Source organism: Musca domestica, unplaced genomic scaffold (assembly GCF_030504385.1).
Source record: "Musca domestica strain aabys unplaced genomic scaffold, Musca_domestica.polishedcontigs.V.1.1 29, whole genome shotgun sequence".
Classification (NCBI taxonomy): Eukaryota; Metazoa; Arthropoda; class Insecta; order Diptera; family Muscidae; genus Musca; species Musca domestica.
The window spans coordinates 1,131,802-1,155,850 of NW_026712296.1; the positions used below are offsets into that span (position 1 = coordinate 1,131,802).

Below are 24,049 nucleotides of genomic sequence, written 5' to 3' on the forward strand. Positions count from 1 at the left end.
GATAAATCACGGTGGCCTGTACCGGTAAACTTTTTAATCCACACCTTTATTAGTCTATTCAAGTAGTTTTCTGCGTATCTTCTCATGAGACATGTTCAAGGCCATTCTAAACACTGTGCCCACAATGCGTATAAGCAAGTTTGATTGGTGTCTGGTGTTGACTATGTTAAGAGTGAATCTTCAACACTTCTGGTCTGGTGTGATCTGATCTGGCCTGGCTTGACCAACAATGTTTGAGCCGTATGAAAGTGTTAAGCATGTGTGTGAGTGTGTGTATAAAACGGAAATGAAACGCAGCAAAGAGAAAAAATAAGCCAGCACAAAGCGAACAGAATCAGTTAATGAGCAGACGCGAAGCGAAACACATCTTCTGGACGGGTTAAAAGCACCTAAAGAAATTCGAAAAACCTAACGCGTGTGTGATTTTCGGTACAAGAATAACAATACGCATAAATTAACATCTTTTGTTTTAATAAAAAAAAATAGTGAATGAAAAAACAAAAAATTGAAATTCCGAACGTTTGGCCATATCAAAGTGATAACAATTAATAATTTTATATTGCCCTTCCGCTGTGTTGAGACACGGAATAAAAAACAAAACACTAACGAGCATTTTAGCGAATTATGTTAATACAGCGTCATACGAGACAATGCTCGGCTCGGTTATTTGTTTTATTGTGCGTTGTTAGCTTTGGCGCGAGCCCGGTATGGGCTAAAATCTACGATCGCTGCGAGTTGGCGCGTGAACTGCACCATGTGCATCGCGTTCCGCTTGAACAAATAGCAACGTGGGTGTGCATTGCACAACGTGAATCGCTCTTCAATACCGCCGCCGTGGGTCGTTTAAACAGTGACGGTTCGGCCGATCATGGACTTTTTCAGATCAGTGATCTCTATTGGTGCAGCCATAGTTATCGCGGCGAAAAAGCCTGTGGCCTAATGTGCAATGAACTTCTGGACAATGACATCTCCAACGATGTACGCTGCATAAAATCGATTTATGAGGAACACACCCGCCTATCGGGTGATGGTTTCAATGCCTGGACAACATATCAGCCGTTCTGCCGCAGCCAAGACTACAAACAAGTGGCCGCTTGTTTTGCCAATCAACCACCCAAAAGCTATCCTCAAACGGGACCAAACTCCGTGCAGGATTCTGCAAAAGTTTCAAAGAAATATCATTCAAATCCATTCTTGTTAAGTGTCCATGGACAAAAGGCCTCGGCATCAGCGCCGAGCACCCAGTACTCCATTGGTCCAAATTATCAGCATAATCCATTTCTTAATAAAATTAAACCCCAAGCTGGGGGCTACCATTATGAAGGCTCTGGTTCTGGCAAGCAATATCATGCACAGAAACCACAAAGCCAGTCGACGGCGACGTTGACCCGCTACAATGACATTCAACGCAACGTGAATAGCGGGCGCGGCAAACAACAGGGTAAAGTCTATACACGTTGCTCCCTAGCCCAAGAACTTTATTCTAAACATCGTTTTCCACTGCAGGATATCGCTACTTGGGTGTGCATCGCCGAACATCAATCTTCCCTTGACACCAGGGCGGTGGGACGTAACAACGGTGATGGTAGTGTCAATTATGGTCTATTTCAGATCAGTGATCGTTACTGGTGCTCGGATGTGGCGCCACAGGAGAAGGCCTGTAAGATGGCCTGCCAAAAGCTAATGGATGATGATTTGACGGATGATGTTGCTTGTGTGAGGACAATTTATGACGAACACACACGGATTTCAGGAGATGGCTTTAATGCTTGGGTTGTTTACTCGACACGCTGTCAAAATCAAAATATTGAGCACATTCGTCAATGTTTTGATTCGAAAGTTTTGGATAGGGCTAACACGCTTGCCGTGCCTTCGGCATCGGGCTCGCAGGCTGTAAGCGTTAATAAAGGTAAAATCTATAACAAATGTGAGTTGGCCCAGGAGTTGTATCACAAACATCAGATGCCCATGGACCAGATACCTACATGGGTTTGCATTGCTCAACATGAATCAAGTTTAAATACTGCAGCAGTTGGGCGCCTTAATACAGATGGCTCCGCTGATCATGGTCTCTTCCAAATCAGTGATCTCTATTGGTGTTCTCATGATAAATATGGTGGTAAGGCATGTAATATTCCTTGTGATCGCCTGCTAGACTCTGATATTTCCGATGACGTGAGGTGCATAAAAATTATTCATGAGGAGCATACAAGAATCTCCGGGGATGGTTTTAATGCTTGGACAGTATACAAACCACACTGTCGCAATCAGGGCTTGGATCGTGTGAAGCAATGTTTCTCCGAAAAAGAACTTAAGGAGAGTCACACAAAATCTGGATCCTCTTTCGGTGCCAGTAGTAATGCTCTGACACCCCAGAGTTCAGGTTCGACGAAGAAAGGAAAACTCTACAACAAATGTGAATTGGCTCAGGAATTATACCACAAACATCATATGCCCATGGAACAGATTCCAACCTGGGTTTGCATTGCTCAACACGAGTCGAGTTTCAACACTGCTGCAGTTGGGCGCCTAAATACAGATGGCTCGGCAGATCATGGCCTCTTCCAAATCAGTGATCTCTATTGGTGTTCTCATGATAAATATGGTGGTAAGGCATGTAATATTCCTTGTGATCGCCTGCTAGACTCTGATATTTCCGATGACGTGAGGTGCATAAAAATTATTCATGAGGAGCATACAAGAATCTCCGGGGATGGTTTTAATGCTTGGACAGTATACAAACCACACTGTCGCAATCAGGGTTTAGATCGTGTAAAGCAATGCTTTTCCGAAAAAGAACTTAAGGAGAGTGTAACGAAGTCAGTAGCATCAACCAGTACTAGTAATGCTCTTATACCCCACAGTTCGGGTTCAACAAAGAAGGGAAAAATCTACAACAAATGTGAGCTGGCACAGGAATTGTACCACAAACATAAAATGCCCATGGATCAAATTCCAACCTGGGTTTGCATTGCTCAACATGAGTCTAGTTTTAATACCGCCGCTGTTGGTCGCCTAAATACTGATGGTTCTGCAGATCATGGTCTCTTCCAGATAAGCGACCTCTATTGGTGCTCCCACGATCAGTATGGTGGGAAGGCATGTAATATTCCCTGCGATCGCCTGCTGGACTCTGATATTTCCGATGACGTGAGGTGTATAAAAATTATTCATGAGGAGCATACAAGAATCTCCGGAGACGGTTTCAATGCCTGGACTGTTTACAAACCTCACTGCCGCAATCAGGGTCTGGATCGTGTGAAGCAATGTTTTTCTGAAAAAGAACTGAAGGAGAGTGTAACGAAGTCAGTAACATCAACCAGTACTAGTAATGCTCTTATACCCCACAGTTCGGGTTCAACAAAGAAGGGAAAAATCTACAACAAATGTGAGCTGGCACAGGAATTGTACCACAAACATAAAATGCCCATGGATCAAATTCCAACCTGGGTTTGCATTGCTCAACATGAGTCTAGTTTTAATACCGCCGCCGATGGTCGCTTAAATACTGATGGTTCTGCAGATCATGGTCTCTTCCAGATAAGCGACCTCTATTGGTGCTCCCACGATCAGTATGGTGGTAAGGCATGTAATATTCCTTGTGATCGTCTCCTTGACTCCGACATTTCCGATGACGTGCGGTGTATCAAAATTATTCACGAAGAACATGCAAGAATTTCGGGGGATGGTTTCAATGCCTGGACTGTTTACAAACCTCACTGCCGCAATCAGGGTCTGGATCGTGTGAAGCAATGTTTCTCCGAAAAAGAACTGAAGGAGAGTCCCACAAAATCTGGCTCTTCATTTGGCAGCAACAGCAATGCTCTGATACCACAAACTTCAGTAGCTTCCAAAAAAGGTAAAATCTATAAAAAGTGCGAACTGGCTCAGGAGTTGTACCACAAACACAAAATGCCCATGGAACAGATTCCCACCTGGGTCTGTATTGCTCAACATGAGTCAAGTTTCAACACCGCCGCCGTTGGGCGCCTCAATGCAGATGGTTCAGCCGATCATGGTCTCTTTCAAATCAGTGATCTCTATTGGTGCTCCCACGATCAGTATGGTGGAAAGGCATGTAATATACCTTGTAATAAGCTACTCGACTCGGACATTACAGATGATGTGCGATGCATAAAAATCATACATGAGGAACATACCCAGCTGTCGGGAGATGGCTTCAATGCTTGGACTGTTTACAAGCCACATTGCCGCAATCGCAAAATGGATGAAATACGTTCGTGTTTCAGTAATAATGAAATTGAATTGTACGAATCAACTCGGGTGGTCACGAAATACCAAGCTACCACACAAAATGTTGGAACCAAACAACCTGGTGATTACAAACATAATCCGTTTTTGAGTAAGATACCCATTGCACCCAAGCCTTTGACCAGCCATGAGACCTACAAGCCACAACAAGATACCAAGAAAGATTCCTCACCGTCAATTATACCGAGTCCCGACAATTATAAACACAATCCATTCTTGAGTGGAGCCATTAAGGTTTCCTCCCCCTCACAACACTTTGAACAAATTCAGTCATCTGAGAAAGTTCAATATGTTTCCAAAGGAGAAACGGAAACTGCAACGAATTATAAAAACAATCCATTCCTAAGTGGTGCAATTAAAACCTCTCAAGTAACTCAGTCTTCAACATCAAAGCCATCACAACAAAGTTATAGCCAGAATCCTTTCTTGGCAGCAGCAGCAAGACCACAGGCAACTTCGCCGATTAGTTCTGAAAAAGTGCCTTCTAAATATGTGGATAGTAATAACTTCAGACCCAAACCTGATACATCACACTCTTTCGGTGAAGAAATTCGGAAAGAACAGTCCATGCAAAAGCCCTTCCAACAGCCCTCCAAATATGTGGATAGTAATAACTTTAGAAATAAGACGGGGTCAGTAGGTCCTACCACCACAACCGCAAAAACTCCAACGACTACAAAACCGTTGATTACAACTACAACTCCAAGTACAACAACCACTCGAAAATCAACGACAACAACTTCAAGACCTACCACAAAAAAGACAACCACTACTCGTAAACCAACTACAACAACTTCAAGGTCCACACAGAAAACGACAACACGACCTACAACACAACGTACGACAAAGCCTACAACTACATGGAGTTGGGCCACAACGACTACAAAGAAGCCAACGACCAAGCCATTGACAACAACGACCAGAAAACCTCAAACAACAACAACCAAAAAACCGATCACTACGACTACAACAAAATCCTCAACATCCTGGAATTGGAGCAGTGGGCAATGGAAAGCTTCGAGCACTACATCGAAACCAATAAAGGCTGTATCAACGACAAAATCTTCCAAAACTACAACTACTACCAAGAAACCCAGCACTGCAAAGACCACATCCTGGAATACTACGAAATCTACGACAAAACCAAGCACCACATCCTGGACTACCACAAAGACGACGAAAAAACCAAGTACCACAAGGACCACACAACCAAGCACTACGAGAAAACCAACAACAGCATCATGGAATTGGAATAGCGGACAATACAAGAGTTCAACTTCAAAACCTTCGACCACAAGTACCAAGCGACCAGGTCACACAACCACAAAAGCCACAACTTCATGGAACTGGAATAATGTCCAGGCAAAGAAAACTACGAAAGCCACAACCAGTTGGATCTGGAATAGCACAACTGCCAAGCCAGTTACAACAACGAAAACTACTACCGGCTGGAATTGGGATAAATCCAAAGAATCTGCTCAATCGTCGAAAATTTCAAACTCTTGGAATTCCAGTGACAAAAAAGGATCCCAATTAAATGCTGCAATTAAAGCCGTTACAACTACCACAAAACGACCAAACTCGACTACAAAGAAAGCAGAAACATTCTCCAAACAATCCCAAACTACAACGACCACAAAACGACCTGCTACCACAACCTCCTGGAAATCATCATCCTCGACAACATCCACAAAGAAACCCACCACAACCACAACAAAATCTTGGCAAAACGGCAACAACTACAATTGGCAACACCAAACATTTTCAACTACTAAATCATCGTTATCCTCCAAAACAACGACAAAACGTCCCACAAATCAATGGAATTGGCAACAACCAACAAAATATGCCAATGCAACCACAACTCGAAAACCCACCACTTCAAACCCACCGATTTCTAATAATAAGCAACAACAAACCACATGGCAAAATGGCAACACGAAAACGACACGTAAACCACAAACAAACAATTGGCAATCCACCACAACTGCAAGTTGGCAACACAGCAAGTCATTGGCGACCACCGCAAAGCCACAAGGCAATAAAAACGATCCCTTCAGTGATCCATTTTTCGAAAGAATAAAACAAAAAATTACAACTTCAACGTTTAAAAGTCCCAGCCATTTGACGGCGACGGTGCCCCAGCACATCAAGGAGTCCAAACTTTATCAGGATTTTAAAAATATAACCAATAATTCGAATAAACCTATTGTTTCGTACAATTTTCAAGCGACAGCTGGAAGTGTTGCCAACACAACCAAAAAGCGTTGGCAGTAAGCAAAGCTGAAGATTTTCAGTTAGCTGATAATGTATACAATCGAAATGTAAACATGCAAATTTTGTTAAAAATACTCTTATTTGTTTAATGATTTTTTATTTTTTTTTTTTTTTTTCTTACCAATATTGTTTGTTAATCTATTACCTTGTTTGTTTTCCTTGCCATATTTAAAATATCTATTCCCTTTGCAGGAAAGATTTCAGCCATTGTTGTTTTCTTAGTCTTAAGTTTTAGCTTTCTTAGTTAGACAATTTATATTTCCCAATAAAATAATAATAAAAAAATATTTACGTTTTTTTATTAATGAAATGTTTTGAAAATTGGGTTGTTTTTATAGCTTTCTCCAATCTCATTCCAAACTATGTTGAATAGATTAGTTAAAACATTCAAATACCCCAAAGGGACACCAAAATGACAATGTTCAACCAATTTATTTGGGAATTGTGGCTGAAACTTTTATAATACAGAAAATTGAAAAGTACTGTTATGTGAGTGTTAGGTCTCACCGAAAGTGTTTAACTCAAGAAATCATTCCTCCAATCATAAATATTTAAAGAGAAAAAAAATGTAAAGATGGCAACGCTAATGGGTCTTTTTCGTACCTTGGGTAACCTATTTTTTGTGCAAATTGATTTTAATTTTTTTTCTTATAAAAATTAAGGAGTTTTAACTATTGAATGTTGGGTTTAATAAATCTAGTGGCTAAACCTTAAGTGTTTAGGTACATTCTTAGATGGTTATAAATGCCTCTCAGCTGATGTTTGTTTACGCAATAATTTGCCAAAAATAATGAAGCTAAAAAGGAAAAAATAAATCGGATTTTTCAAAATACAGGACTGAATGTTTTAACCCTCAAACTATAAAAACTTGACTTATAACAAAATCGACAATTGTTATATCCCTAAAATTTGGAAGTACCGTTATATGCGGAATATACTTACATATAAAATATTTTTGACAGCACTTAATCTACCCGCACAGAATCCAAAATATCAGATTACAGCTTATTTGGTAACCATTTTGCACTTTTCTTACGTTCATGGACGAATTTCCAAAACCACTCAGATACCAACAGTGACCTTAATATCAAATTTCAGGATTTTAACTCAGTCCCTTTACCCAATATCCAATTTAGTACCACTTGGAACTTTTCGTACAATTATAGTACAAATTTCCAAAACCATCTCCATATGTCCAGGCTCCACATGAACGACGACCCTTATTTCAATCACTATCATCTAATAGCACACTGCACCAAGTATAGTACTATTCCTAAGTCTTCATCCGCTTACCCTAAATTTATTTTCCAACTAAGATTCTCATACCAAATTTGAAGTTTATAGCTCTATCCGTTCGCATAATATATGACACCTTTATAGCTATAGCTCCATGTATGCTTCATTCGAATTCACTATGCGTATTTAGTAGAGCTCCGGTAATAAAAAAACGTTTATATTGGGAATTTATGTTAAGAAGATCAGACCAACTACGAACCTTATTTGAATGCGTTTCATGGCTTCAGACTAATCACAATTTGGGAACTATACCCAACACTGAATCGATTTTCAAAAAATTTGAAAAAACTGCAACCAACTTCAGTCTGTTGTCATTTCTAAGCCACTCGTCCGACAGCTGTTAAAATTATTCCAGTGACAGCTCTTTATATTGTTTACAAGCGTACAAAAGTATTTTGGTGCGAATTTTCCAGAAAAAAGTTATTCGTGATGGAATTCAAACGTGATAGTGTAATTTCTTTATATTTGGCTGGAAAACCACATGTGGTTATCGTTAGAGCACTCCAGCATTTAAATATAAATAAATCTTTAGTGTCTCCGTGATACTGGTAGCGTAGCCCGACGTCAAGGAAGTGGACGGAAGAAAACAGCAACATCAGCAGAAATGGGTCGCAAAGTAACGAAGCGACTTGATCGAAACCCGCGTCGCAGTAGCCGAAAAATGGCTTGTGAGCTGGACATATCACAAAATCCATACGGCAAATATTAAAAAATGAGCTCGGGGTAAAGCCATTGAAATTCCAAAAAGTGCAAGGACTTACACCGCAACAGAAAGAAAATAGACTAAAAAGAGTTGCTTCGCTTGGCCGAAAGTGGTGAACTGCCGAATTTGGTTTTGTCCGATCTCCGATGAGAAAACATTCGTTGTCATTGTCAGCAGTTTGTAAACAAACAAAATGATCGTGTTTACTTGCCAAAGAGGTCTGGTGAAAATGTGCACCTTCAGTTGGCCACCAGAACTTAAGCGCCGGCCATGGTGATGGTGCGGGCCGCCAAAACAGCCGATGGTCGCTCTCCGCTCGTATAAATAGACCGTGGCATCAGAATAAATTTCGAATATTATCGCGAAAATATTCTGGAGGGTGTTTTAAAGCCTTGGGCACGTAAACATTTTGGCCGCAGACCTTGGACATTCCAGCAGGACACAGCACCAACGCACTCAACACGCGCCACCCAAGAATGGTTAAAAATTAGGTTCCTCGCTTCATTTCTAGCGCACAATGGCCATCAAAATCTCCGAATTCCAATCCGTTGGACTATTGTGTCTGAAGTATTTTGGAAAGCAAGGTTGGCACTAAAAAATACCAAAGTGTCAATCACCCCAAGCAAGCGCTTCGCCGGGAATGGGCCAAAATACCGCAGAGCAACATTCGGGCAGGGTGTGACAGTTTCATTCGCCGTTTGAAGGCCATAATTCTTTTCAAAGGTGCCCAATTCGAACAAATCTAAACTAATTCTAAAATTTGATGCTATTTCCGGCATTTTTGCTTCCATTCAATAAAATTTAAAAAAAGTAAAATTTATGGTGTTTGGCTTTGTTGCAGTTTTTTATCTCGTGTAGGAAATCATATGGTCGGCCCGCCCGATTTTTGGCCTTTCTCTACTGTTTTTTGGGAGACTACGAATTGGGGGTCTGGTCAGGAATTCTGAACCACCGTTCGCCAAATATATCATTGTCTAGTCGATGACCTCTTGAAAATAAATATCCAAATCAAAATAATTCTGATATGCAATTTTCAAATTTCTGTCGATTTTACTAAAAGTATCTCTAATTACTAAAAGTATCTCTAACTGTATGTGATATTTTTAAAAGTGAAATTTTATACATCATACAAACGTAATGCCAAGCCGAATATACCCTCCATATCTTCTTCTAAGGCAATGTATTAATAGAAATTGTATAGCATCACAAGAAATCCTACAAGTTATTTAAATGCCATTAACATTCAGCAAAGATCGTAATCAGACAATGAATTCAATATCCTCAATGCGAAAGAAAATATTGGCAATTATGAGTAAAATTTATTGATTATTTAAACAAACCAAAATAAACATGTTTGACATAAAACAAGTTTCTTCTTTTTTTAATTTGAGATTAAATTTTTTACTATTCAATTAAGCCATTGGTAGTAAGATTCTACTTTGGGTGTTTGGGACAAGAAGCGCATGTGCAGAGAACTTTCTGTTTTAGCTATGGCATTGTGTACATTGAGGAAATTATAATAAGAATTATAGGTGATGAATTGGTTTTGGGGTACCTAAAGGGTTAAGGTCATCAAATGATATTCATTTTTGAGTTGAACAATGGAAAAAATATATATCTACATATATAAAGAGTAACATATTAAAAAGTATCAGTCGGTTTTGGGGATAGATAGAGACCTCACCCAATGTTCGATTATTTAAATACAGGGTGAGATAAAAAAAAACTGCAACAAAGTTAAACGCCATAATTTTCACATTTTTTTTTTTTTTTTTTGAATTTTATTGAAGGAATGCAAAAAATGTCGGAAATAGCGTCAAATTTTAGAATAAGTTTAGATTTGTTCGAATCGGTCGGCTTTGGCACGAATTATGGCCTTCAAGCGGCCAATGAAACCTTCACACGCTGCCCGAATGTTGCTCTGCGGTATTTTGGCCCATTTTCGGCGAAGCGCTTGCTTGAGGTGATCGACACTTTGTTATTTTCCAGTGCCAACCTTGCTTTCCAAAATACTCCACACACAATAGTCCAACCGATTGGTATCCGGAGATTTTGGTGACCATTGTGCGCTAGAAATGAAGCGAGGAACCTCATTTTGTAACCATTCGTGGTGGCGCGTGCTGAATACGATGGTGCTGAGTCCTGTTGGAATGTCCGGCCAAAATGTTTGGGTGCCCAAGGTTTAATACACCCTCCAGCATATTTTCGCGATAATATTCGTCATTTATTCTGATGCCACGGTCGATTAATACGAGTGGAAAGCGACCATCGGCTGTTATGGCGGACCACACCATCACCATGGCCGGCGCTTGAGTTCTGGTGGCCAACCGAAGGTGCACATTTTCAGCTGACCTCTTTGGCAAGTAAACACGATCATTTTGTTTGTTTACAAACTGCTGGACAACGAATATTTTCTCAACGGAGAAAACCAAATTCGGCAGTTCACCACTTTCGGCCAAGCAAAGCAACTCTTTAGCTCTTTTGAGTCTATTTTCTTTCTGTTGCAGTGTGAGATCTTGTACTTTTTGGAATTCCAATGGCTTTACCCCGAGCTCATTTTTCAATATTGGCCGAATGGAATATTGCAATATGTTCATCTCACGAGCCATTTTTCGGCCACTGCGACGCGGGTTTCGATCAAGTCGCTTCTTTACTTTTCGAACCATTTCTGCTGATGTTGCTGTTTTCTTTCGTCCACTTCCTTGACGTCGGGCTACGCTACCAGCAACTACGCTCACGGCAACGAGCGATGGTACGAGTCACAAAATATTTATTCACATTTAAATGCTGGAGTGCTCTAACGATAGCCACTTGTGGTTTTCCAGCCAAATATAAAGAAATAACACTATCACGCTTGAATTCCATCCGAATAACTTTTTTTCTGGGAAATTTTCACCAAAATGCTTTTGTACGCTTGTAAAAAATATAATGAGCTTTTAGTGGAATAATTTTAACAGCTGTCGGACGAGTGGCTTAGAAATGACAGTAGTCTGAAGTTGGCTGCAGTTTTTTCATCTCACCCTGTGTATGAATTGATTAAATAATGTTGTCCAACTGAACTATTGAGAACTAAACAAGTAAAAAAACAGCTAAGTTCAGCCGGGCGGAACTTTGACTAGCCTCCACCATTTGGAAGGAACTTGGGAATTTTCACACACACATGTGTGCAAAATTTTAGCCTTATATTCACGTTTTCTAACAGAATTGTTTAAAATTCCTTTAAAATTCCTCCTGTGGCAAAACATTTGCTATATAGGCCCACGTTTATTATTAACCCCCATATAACAGTATATCCCGAGATTCGGTATTCAAATCGTCCCTGCGAACTTAGCGCATTTTTACTTGTTTATTTTAAAATGAAAGACCCCTTTCGATAATTTAAACATTAATACCCAATTTTAAAATTAAAATAAACTCTACAACATTTAGGAATACCAAATAAATCTCTATTTATATTATTTTATATTACCCCATTGTTATTTAAAATATGTACAGACGTCAATAATCAATACCACGAATACATAAATATTTATGGAAATTCATTCGAAATCCATTCCACATATCCCATTATCAGATATTATTACAAAAATTGGTTTAACACTTACGACTGTCATATATGTTTTTGGCACTGGCTAGTTAGCAGCTGGTTATCGATTTCATAATTTATTCGTGCAAAGACATTAAACCGCCGAGGAATATGATGCGAATGAACTCTCACGAGCGCCTTAACGACTGGCACATGGCTGGATGGCACGCTTACTTAAAATGATAAAAGAAGAAATGCTGGGCATTCTATTCTACATATTTGAATAATATTTCAAAACTACTAACAGGGCTATAAAATATCAACAGACATTTGTCGAAGTCAACTTTGGATACACACAAACGTATTTTGTGATGGCATAGATATTTGCATTTCTAATAAAGTTTTATTTGTATTTGTTTGTATTTCAAATAGTATCATCTTTCCTGTTTGCTTGATTTTTTTTGTTTTCTCCCAATCGCAACTGCCAAGCCATCTGGAGAACTGACCATCCCCGTCATTGATTATCTTTATCTGCAATGGGTCAGGCAGGCAGGCACATTTGCATAGCTTTTCAGTATAAATTATTATTAGCCTCGCTAATAGCATTAATTTGCAAAAGATTTGCGCGATTAACGAATAATAAACAACTATATATAATATTATCTAGCCTTGTTTCAGTCGCTGAGGAGAAAAAGGCGTTTAACGGCATAGAACACGTTTTTTTAGATCTAAATACGACACAATAAAAACTACTTTCAGACAAACAAAAATAATTTTTATACATTAGTTAGATGGCAAAAAGTAGTTATCGGAACTATATCTAGCTTTGATGGTATTAAAAAAAATATTTTAGGGACTGGATATAACTGAGTTTTTCGCTACACAAAAAGTATATATTTAGATATATATAAATAAAAAGTGTCTGCCGGGTTTGCCGACAGATGTATACCCTCAGACAATGTTCGATTATTTAAATATATTATGACTTGTGTTATGATTAATCAAATTGTTGACCCTCCATTCAGTGGATTCGGAAGGAATGGGCCAACATTGTCCATTTCGTATCAATCCAAAATAAATATGATATAAATATTGCGACGTGCCAGTTTTGGACTATATTGTTTGCTCCCTTCACTTTTTATGAGATATGTGATCATTAAAAAAATAAAAATAAAAATGTGCGTGAGCTGCCAGATATAGTCGAATTAAAGCAAGAATTTTGGAAATAGCATCAAATTTTAGAATATGTTTAGATTTGTTCGAATTGGTCACCTTTGGCACGAATTATGGCCTTCACACGGCCGATAAAACCGTTACACGCTGCCCAAATGTTGCTCTGCGGTATTTTGGTCTATTACCGGCGAAGCGCTTACTTGAGGTGATTGGCACTTTGGTATTTTTTAGAGCCAACCTTGCTTTCCAAAATACTCCAGACACAATAGTCCAACGGATTGGTATCCGGAGAATTTGGTGGTCATTGTACGCTGGAAATGAAGCGAGGAACCTCATTTTGTAACCTTTCTTGGGTGGCGCGTGCTGAGTGCGATGATGCTAAGTCCTCTTAGAATGTCCAAGGTCTGCGGCCAAAGTGTTTGCGTGCCCAAGGCTTTAATACACCCTGCATAATATTTTCGCGATAATATTCGGCATTTATTCTGATGCCATGGTCGATTAATACGAGCGGAGAGCGACCATCGGCTGTTATGGCCGGCGCTTGAGTTCTGGTGGCCAACCGAAGGTGCACATTTTCAGCTGACCTCTTTGGCAAGTAAACACGATCATTTTGTTTGTTTACAAACTGCTGGACAACGAATGTTTTCTCATCGGAGAAAAACAAATTCGGCAGTTCACCACTTTCGCTTTTTGAATATTTTTATACCCCACACCACAAGGTGGACAGGGTTTATGTCTTTGTGCATTTGTTTGTAACAGGCAAAAGGAAACGAGATAGACCCATAGTTCCTTTTGATGATCTTCATAAAATCACATTCTGAGTCGATTTATGCATGTCCGTCCGTCCGTCTGTCTGTCCATGTATTTTTGTAAACAAAGTACAGTTCGCATTTATTGCCATATCCAGATGAAATTTTGCACAAATCATTTGTTTGGCCAAATGACGAACCTTATTGAAATTGGAGATACTCGGTCAAAATATATATATATATATATATATATATATATATATATATATATATATATATATATATATATATATATATAGCTCCTATATATATCTTCGTCCGGTTTGCCTTTTATTGTGCACCAAACGTGTAATATCAGCCGGAATAGTATGGAATTTTGAGCATACAACAAAATTAGGCCTGAAAATAAATATGTTCAGATATAGCTATAGCTCCCATATATATTGTTCATCCGATTTGTTATTTTTGTTCTCCGCAGCCGTAATATACACCCTATAACAACAATATTTGGGGAAATATATAAAATACAGCTCAGAAATACATTTGCTAAATTTTATCGAGATCGGTTCAGATTTGGATGTAAAAATGGGGCATAACGGTCCACGTTTCGGTAAGGCCCCCATATAGCGTTACTTACTGATTTTTGGTATTTTGAAGTTTTCGGCCACAATTTCAAACCAAACCATGAGTATCTTGACATTTTGAGTTCTGAGCGGACAAAATCACTACCTGTTAAATTTTGTGAAGATAAATCCACTATTAGTATTGACCATATATAACGGCATTTCCAAATTTTAGGTATTTTGGAAATTTCTCCCTGCAAAATATATAATGGTACTTCCTAATATTAGTTATATTGAGGGTTTCAGACAGAGTTTTTTTTTTACAAATTTATTATTTGGTATTTTCTTTCCCAATGGATGGATGGAAAAATGACAAAAATTGACTATTTGAGTAAAGCCAGAAAAAATAATTTATCTTTTGTAAAACCTTCTAAAATCTGAAGACAAAAAGACTATATATTTTTATGAGAAAGGATTAATTATAAAAAATATGTATACGAAATTGGCTGGCAATTAAGCCTTCCTATCTGAAATAGACTAAAACCTTATTAATAAATTTAGACTGACATTAAAGAGACTGGAATATTTTTATATATAGTTAAGAATTGCAGTTTATAACAGGATAAAAACGCAAGAGAAACTTTTTTAATAAAGAACAAAAAAAAATAAAACAGAGAAGTAGATCAAAGTACATTCACCGCAGGATCAGTTGACTATTTAGATCATTTTTGATGAGAAAAAAAAACTAAGGATAATTTTTTCCTTCTCCTTGCGAAAAACGGAAATATTTTTTAACTTTGCCACGGTGTAGTTAGAAAACTAAACAACGTATGGCTTTAAAATTTTCGGAACTGATGTAGAATTTAGAGTTCTCTAGTAGTTTAAAAACATTTATTCCAAAAGACGAATTTTGTTTTTCAATTAATCTCCGTGTTTTGTGATTTCACCCCTCGCTACCAATATCACTGTAACGAGCGATGTTACGAGACACAAAAGATTTATTCACATTTAAATGCTGGAGTGCTCTAACGATAGCCACTTGTGGTTTTCCAGCCAAATATAAAGAAATCACACTATCACGCTTGAATTCCATCACGAATAACTTTTTTTCTGGAAAATTCTCACGAAAATGCTTTTGTACACTCGTACACAGCTGTCGGACCAGTGGCTAAGAAATGACAGCAGTCAGAAGTTGGTTGCAGTTTTTTCATCTCACCCTGTATGAGGGATACGATATCATGGACCTATATAGACATTTCTCTTCCAGGAGTAAAGTACTTAGAAGGAACTCCTTTTGTGGATTTTGAAACAATTTCACTGAAAAATGTGGCGTGACTCATCAAAATACAAATGGGGGTTATACGATATCGTGGACCGAACTTCACCTGCCTGCACACAAAAGACTGATCTGTACAAAATGTTTGCTTCCTATCTTTATTCGTTTTGACTCTAGCGTGATTACAATAGACCGACGGATGGATAGGTCTAAATCGTCTTAGAATTTTAATCTGATCAAGAATATATTTTCTTTATTATGTCTAAAATTATTATTTCGATGAGTTACAAACGGAATGACGAACTTAATATACTCTCCATACTATGTATGGTGGAGGGCATAAAAAGAGGATATCATATTAAAAGTGTTAGGTTATTTCAAATTCTGAAACAGTGCAATAGTATTTTTTCCGAAAAATAATGACTAATCATCTAGTTTTCGGAGAAATTTGTTTTTTTTTTTATTTTGAAAATTTATTAGATTAATTTGAATATTGGATTATGTGTCATAAAAACAAACTATGGAGGTCATTGACAGGACTATTATTTATTATGCGAAACATTTAAGTCTAAAATTAGGCAAATTAATAAAATTACTATGAATTTTTACAATCTGAATCATTCCTATTTTCTCCGAATTTCATCGATTGATAAAAATGCCTAAAGCCTTTCAAAAACAAGAATTTTCCATTAGCTCTAAAATATTTTCTTCGAAATTAATTCGAATATAAAATATTCTTGGGATGAATCGCATCAATTAACTCACCATTTAAAAATGTTCTATGAATTCCCTGGTAGTTTATCTCAAGCTTCTGTTATTCCAAGCGTTCATTCATAAATTTCGTTAGAGATGTCGTAATGTCATTTAGCATCCATTAATCCACATCAATTATTCAGATATAAAAAAACGGGCGAATAAAAAGTTTAGAGCCGTATTTCTATGACCTCAACAAATTTGTTAAGACTTTTTGCCAGAATTTTTTTTTTTGAAAACCTGTTTTAAATATTTAAAACTATTTTTTGGGTGGAACGTGATAATTTCATATAATTATGAAAATAAATAAAGTGGGAATAAAACAAGAAATGTATTGGTTATTTTGGAAAGAATATTAAACAATATTGATTGGAGTATTTTCTATCGAAAAGGAGAAAATCAAGAAAAAATTGATCGGTTTAATTAAAACCGAGCCGATTTTTTTTGTCTATTTTATATATTTTGACCAAATCTGCAAATAGACGATTTAGAGATGCAAAAAATATGTTTAAAACTTCTAATTTTAAACATTTTAATAAAAAAAAAAACAAGTAAAACAGCAGTTAAGTTCGGGCGGGCCGAAATTTTTATACCCTCCACCATTTTGAAGGATCTTGAATAATTTCAAAAACAAAATCCATCCAAAAGTACCATTTAAGTGGAAACCGTAACATGGAGGATATACGAAGACGTGGACCTGCATAAGCAATTTTTGTTATCATAGACTGTAGTATCGATTCCGAACTTCAAATACGAAATTTGAAACAATTCTAATATCATCAAAACAAAGGGAGGTACCGTTATATGTGGGCTATACGAAGACGTGAACCTGCATAGACAATTTTTTTGCATAGGTTGTAGTACTTATTACGAGCTTTAAACTTTAAATACGAAATTTTAAACAATTCCGGTCAAAAAGGTCGCTAAAATCATCAAAATACCGAATATCAGGGGGTACCGTTATATGGGGGCTATACGATATCGTGGACCTACCACTATCTTACAGGGGGTAAAGTACTTAGAAGCAACTCCTGGTGTGGATTCTCAGACAATTTCATTGAAAAATTTGGCTGCACTCATCAAAATATCGAATATCGGGAAGTACCGTTTTATGGGGGAAATACGATATCGTGGACCTACAATTCTCTTCCAGGGGACAAAGTACTCAGTACCAACTCCTGGTGTGGATTCTCAGACGATTTCATTGAAATTTTTGGCTACAATTATTAAAATACCGAATATCGGGAGGTACCGTTATATGGGGGATATACGATATCGTGCACCTATATAAACAATTCTCTTCCTGGGAGTGTAGTACTCAGAAGCAACACCTGATGTGGATTCTCAGATAATTCCATTTGAAAATTTGACCACAATCATCAAAATACCGAATATCGTGAGGTATCGTTATATGGGTAATATACGAAATCGGGGACCTATATAGACAATTATCTTACAGGCGATAAAGCACCTACAAAGAACTCAGACAATTCCATTGAAAAATGTGCCTAAAATCATCAAAATACCGAATATCGGGGGTACCGTTATATGGGGCGATATAGCCCATCTTCGAACTAGACCTGCCAGCACACAAAAGACTGATCCGTAAAAAATTTTAGCTTCCTATCGTAATTCGTTTAGACTCTAACGTGATTACAACATACGGACGGACGGACAGGGCTAAATCATCTTAGAGTTTTACGCTAATCAAGAATATACAGGGTGAAACGAAAAAACTGCAACCAACTTCAGACTGCTGTCATTTCTAAGCAACTCGTCCGACAGCTGTTAAAATTATTATTGTTTAGAGGCGTACAAAAGCATTTTGATGAGAATTTTGCAAAGAAAAAATTATTCAAGAGTGATAGTGTGCTTTCTTTATATTTATCTTTTTTGTCTCGTACCGTGGCTCGTTACCGTGATACTGGTAGCGTAGCCCGGCGTCAAGGAAGTGGACGGAAGAACACAGCAACATCGGCAGAAATGGTTCAAAAGGTAAAGAAGCGACTTTATCCAAACCCGCGTCGCAGTGGCCGAAAAATGGCTCGTGAGCTGAACATATTAAAATATTCCTTTCGGCAAATATTGAAAAATGAGCTCGGGATAAAGCCATTGAAATTCCAAAAAGTGCAAGAACTTACACCGCAACAGAGCTAAAGAGTTGCTTCGCTTGGCAGAAAGTGGAGAACTGCCGAATTTAGTTTTCTCCGATGACAATACATTCGTTGTCCAGCAGTTTGTAAACAAACAAAATAACCGTGTTTACTTGTCAAAGAGGTCAGCTGAAAATGTACACATTCGGTTGGCCACCAGAACTCAGCCCCGGCCATGGTGATCGTGTAAACCGCCATAACAGCCGATGGTCGCTATACGCTTGTATTAATCGACCGTGGCATCAGAATAAATGCAGAATATTATCGCGAAAATATTCTAGAGGGTGTATTAAAGCCTTGGGCACGCAAAATTTTTGGCCGCAGGCCTTGGACATTTCAACAGGACTCAGCACTATCGCACACAGCACGCGACATCCAAGAATGGTTACAAAATGAGATTCCTCGCTTCATTTCTAGCGCACAACAGCCACCAAAATCTCCGGATACCAATCCGTTGGGCTATTGTGTCTGGAGTATTTTGGAAAGCAAGGTTGGCACTAAATAATACCAAAGTGTCGATCACCTCAAGCAAGCGCTTTGCCAGGAATGGACAAAAATACCGCAGAGCAACATTCGGGCAGCGTGTGGTTCCATTGGCCGTTTGAAGGCCATAATTCGTGCCATATAGGACCAATTCGAATAAATCTAAACTTATTCTAAAATTTGATGCTATTTCCGACATTTCATTCAATAAAATTAAAAAAAAAAATATGTAAAAATTATGGCGTTTGACTTTGTTGCAATTTTTTTTTATTTCACCCTGGATATACTTTGTTAGATTTAAAATTATTATTTCGATGAGTTACAAACGGAAAGGCGAACTTAATATACCCTCCATACCATATATGGTGGAGGGTATAGAAACAACTATAATTTACTCATAATGGGAAAAATCATCTAATAACCAATCACGCACGCCAAGCGTTAAATAGTGTTCTCAACCAAGTCTTTGTTTTAATAAAAAAAAAACACCCTGGAAATATCTCAAGTAGGTACATACGTATTTTCTTATTTTTATAATTTTTTTTTTTTGTCTTCACACTAAAGATATCTTCTCAATTCAAACCACTTACCATAAAAATGGACATCATTCGAGAAATGTGTGTTGGAGCGTGTACCACATCAATCATTGAAGAGGTCTCAATAGGTTCACCCACAATACCGGTAAATGTTCGCTACAGTTGCTATCAATGGAGTATTGTTTTTTTTTTCTTCTTCTTTAAATCCACTTAATTTAAATTGAAGAATCCCTCTCTGCAAGTCTTTGTCTTTGTGTTCTTTAAAAGTGTCTGGTCTCTTTGGCCGAATGGCTTGTTGGACTTAATTAACATTTTAACACTTTTTATAAGTAAGAAGAAGAATTCGAAGACAAAAATAAAAAATGAAGTTGTTTCGTGAACATTTTATTAAATAAAATTGAAAGTGTCTGCCATTTTGTTGTAGTTGTTTTCGCTGATTAGTTGTCAATGTTAATATTCACGGTTTCGTATCGGTCATCGCATTGAATACTAATCATGATTGATTTTTATACAAATTATTATTGGGTTGTGTTTTTAGAAGAGTTCTCAAATGTATAGATGAGTTATATAACAAAAATGAAACAAGTAAAAATATCGGGGCGAATAACCCGCCAATGAAAACATAACAAACTCTGACAAAGGTGGCACAGTTTAAATCTCAATCAGGGGATATGTTGAAGTTCTTCTATGTACAGCACACCTAGAAAAAGAGTTTTTTTGTCTTCCATGAAGAGTAAAGTAAAGCTAAAGTAGATTTATAGAAGACGCAAAAACGTAACGGGCTATACTCTATTTATCAGATTCGGAGAATTATTTGATGTCAGATTGCTACACCACATAGTAAAGGTGGTAAGGGTATTATGTCTATGTGCATTTGTTTGTAACATGGAGAAGGAAGTGAGATAAAACCATAGATACTTTTGAGGATCTCCATAGAATAACTTTCTGAGTCGATTTATATATGTCAGTCCGTCCGTCAGTCAATGTATTCTTCTGAACAAAATTCAGGTTGCATTTATTATCCGATTGAGATGAAATTTTTCAAACAACATTTGTTTAGCCCAAGGACGAACCCTATTGAAATTGATGAGAATCGGTTACGATTTGGATATAGCTCCCATGTATATCTTCAACGGATTTCGGGTTAATTGTGCACCAAATGGCCAGTAACACCCCAAATGACCTGAATTTTGGTACATCCGTCCAAGTTCAGCCTAGAAGCAAGTACATCAAATTTGAATTTTGGAAAATCGGTTCAGATATAGCTTTAGCTCCCATATATATGTTTCATCCGATTTGGTGTTTAAGTCCTTCACATTCGTAATATCCATCCGACAACAATGATATTTGGTACCAGATATCAGATACCGCCGTAAATATCTCTACCAAATTGTATCGAGATTGGTTCAGATTTGGATATAGCTATAGATTTGGATATTTCAATCGATTTGACCTGACCAAATTACCTGAATTTTGGTACATTCGACCGTATTCAGCTTAGAAGCAAGTACATCAAATTTGGTGAAAATCGGTTCAGATATAGCTATAGCTCCCATATATATGTTTCATCCGATTTTGTCTTTAAGTCCCTCACATTCGTAATATGCATTCGACAACAATGCTATTTGGTACCAGATATCTTATAGAGCTCGGAAATACCTTTGCCAAATTTTACCGATATAGCTCCCATCCTTAATCCGACTTCAGGTTTATTGTTCAAATAATGGCTAATATGAGCCCACATGGAGTGAATTTCGGGACGTTCCATTTTGTGGAACTCGGCTCCAATATATTTTGTTATACCCTCCACCTTGTAACATCCCTAAATATTCGTCGCAGACCCCATAAAGTAAATATATATTCATGATAAGAAAAAAATTCTAAGTCGATCTAACGATGTCCACCTGTCTGTTGAAATAAATTTGGCAGAACAATTTGTATATGGATGGTTGGTGTTGAAAATCAGATATATCGGTATAGCCCCCATATAACAGTACCTCCCGGTATTCGGTATTTTGATGATATTCGGCATATTTTTTATGGATTTTTAAAAATTGGCATTTGTAAGTCATCCAGCGTCGGTATCGGAACATTGTATGTATAGGACCACGTTTTTGTATAGCCCCCTTATAACGGTATCTCCTGATATTCGGTATTGATATGATTATTGCCACACTTTTTCACGGATTTGTCTAAAAATTGGTATTTGTAGAACGTAATGGGTTCTAGCTGCTGTGGCGGAACAGAGTATGCATAGGTTCACGTTTTCGTATACCCCCACATAATGGCACCTTCGGATATTCAGTATTTTGATGATTTTTGCCACAGTTTCCCACTGATTTGTCTAAATATTGGTACTACCTCCGGTGGCAGAACATTGAATACATTGGTTCACGTTTTCCTATAGCGCACATGTAACTATACCCACAGATATTTGGTATTTTTTATAATCCTACCCACGAATGTTTTTTTTTTTTAATTTGGTATTTAGAGGTTCCCGTTTTGACATGGCCCCCATACAACAGCCCAACCCATTTTATGGTTTTTTGGAAATGAAACCGTCACACGCTGGCTGAATGTTCCTCTGCGGTATTTTGGCCCATTCACGGCGAAGCGCTTGCTTGAGGTGATCGACACTTTGGTATTTTAAGTGCCAAACTTGCTTTCCAAGATACTGCAGACACAATAGTTCAACGGATTGATATGCGGAGATTTTGGTGGCCATTGTGCGCTGGAAATGAAGCGAGGAACATCATTTTGTTACCCTTCTTGGGTGGCGCGTGCTGAGTGCAATGGTGCTGAGTCTTGTTGGAATTCACAGTATGACGTTGGTTGCAGTTTTTTCACCCTGTTATATAAAAACGTTCACCCGTGACACCGAATACCTCTTTTGCGCACATGGGATCCATGTGGACTTTTTAAATTTCATTTATTTCGGTAAACTCTAACTCTCCACCAAAATTCATATCTTTGCATTAAACAATCGATGCTGTAGTTGCTAACATTTAAAGCAACACAACATTTCTGTTCAAAATATTAATGTTAATGCTTTCTCAAAATTATTGCTATGGAGGTGTCCATTTTCAATAAAATATGTTATTTAATTACTGCCGGTATGACCTAAAGTTAATTAATTAAATATATTATCTGTTAATGTACAATAAAATTTCTATGGCATAACAATAATAGATAATTAAATCATTGTTCCACTAACATTAAATTTTTATGTCAGAATTTATTTTATTGGTCTATTGTAAGATGTGTTCAACAAATTCATGTGGATATTTCAATTAATTTTTAAAACACTTGAAATATTTATTAGCTTCAAATAGCTGTGGCATAAGATCTCCTAATAAGAACAATAAAATATTTATAGTATATGCGAGTTTTTAAATGCGGAAATGATTTAACGGGCATCTCTAATATATTCAAAATATGTATACCTGATTGTACATGGAACTAATTGAGTACTAGTTGATGGCGAAATAAATTTAGATATTTTTCGACATGTTTATCCAAAGTATGTACCTTAAAATAGCACTATGGTGAAAATCACAAATTTACTTTACGTATGCCTTTGTCCATACCTGGCAAATAGACTCAAATCAGAGTTGTATTTTACTAACACTTAGAAGATCGATATAATTTCCTTACTGTCTAGTATTTTTTTCAATGACAGTAAATATAAACAAATGTTGGCATGGCAAATAAAATATAAAAAAAAAACAGTAAGGAAAGGTTAAAAGTCGGTCGGGGCCTACTATTTGATACCCTACACCACAATGCGTATTAAGTAGAATTCACATAACAAAAAAGTTTATATTGGGAATTTATGTAAAGTAGATCATACCAACTCTGAACCAAATAACATTGCATGACTTCGATAAGGATTATTTCAAAAAATATTTATTGGTATATCGGACCAAATTCCACTAAATTGTAAAATTCGATAGATATTAAAATTATATTAAAAAAGTAAAAGTAAAATCCGACGAAGATGTAGATCGAAGCTATATAAAAATCTGAACTGAGGTATTTTCGAGCAGTATCTTATGCCCGGTATCAAATATCATTGTTCTGGAGTGCATAATACGCATGTGAGGGACTTAAAACCCCAAATCGGATGAAACATACATATGGGAGCTATAGCTATATTTGAACCGCTTTTCACCAAATTTGAAGTATTTATTCCTAAGATGAATTCAGTTGGAATAGCCAAAAAAATAGCCAAATTAGGCTGTACTATTCATTACGAACTTCCAATTCCAAATTTGACACAATTCCGGTGA

The 24,049-nt window shown here is 37.3% G+C and overlaps 2 protein-coding genes across 4 annotated transcripts in view; both read left to right on the plus strand.

The window, feature by feature from the left end:
• The window catches only part of LOC101895787 (sensory neuron membrane protein 2), an 82,668-nt gene that overhangs the window by 53,340 nt on the left and 5,279 nt on the right, over positions 1–24,049 (plus strand). The gene's annotated exons all lie outside the window — the stretch shown is intronic.
• LOC101898961 (uncharacterized) lies at positions 326–6,597 on the plus strand. Its single transcript, XM_005186621.4, has one exon. The coding sequence runs from the start codon at positions 625–627 to the stop codon at positions 6,547–6,549; it is 5,925 nt and encodes a 1,974-aa protein (XP_005186678.2). The 5' UTR covers positions 326–624; the 3' UTR covers positions 6,550–6,597.

Bases quoted from the DNA above. Each gene is read 5' to 3' on its own strand.
- LOC101898961 (XM_005186621.4), top strand. From the start codon at position 625: ATGTTAATACAGCGTCATACGAGACAATGCTCGGCTCGGTTATTTGTT.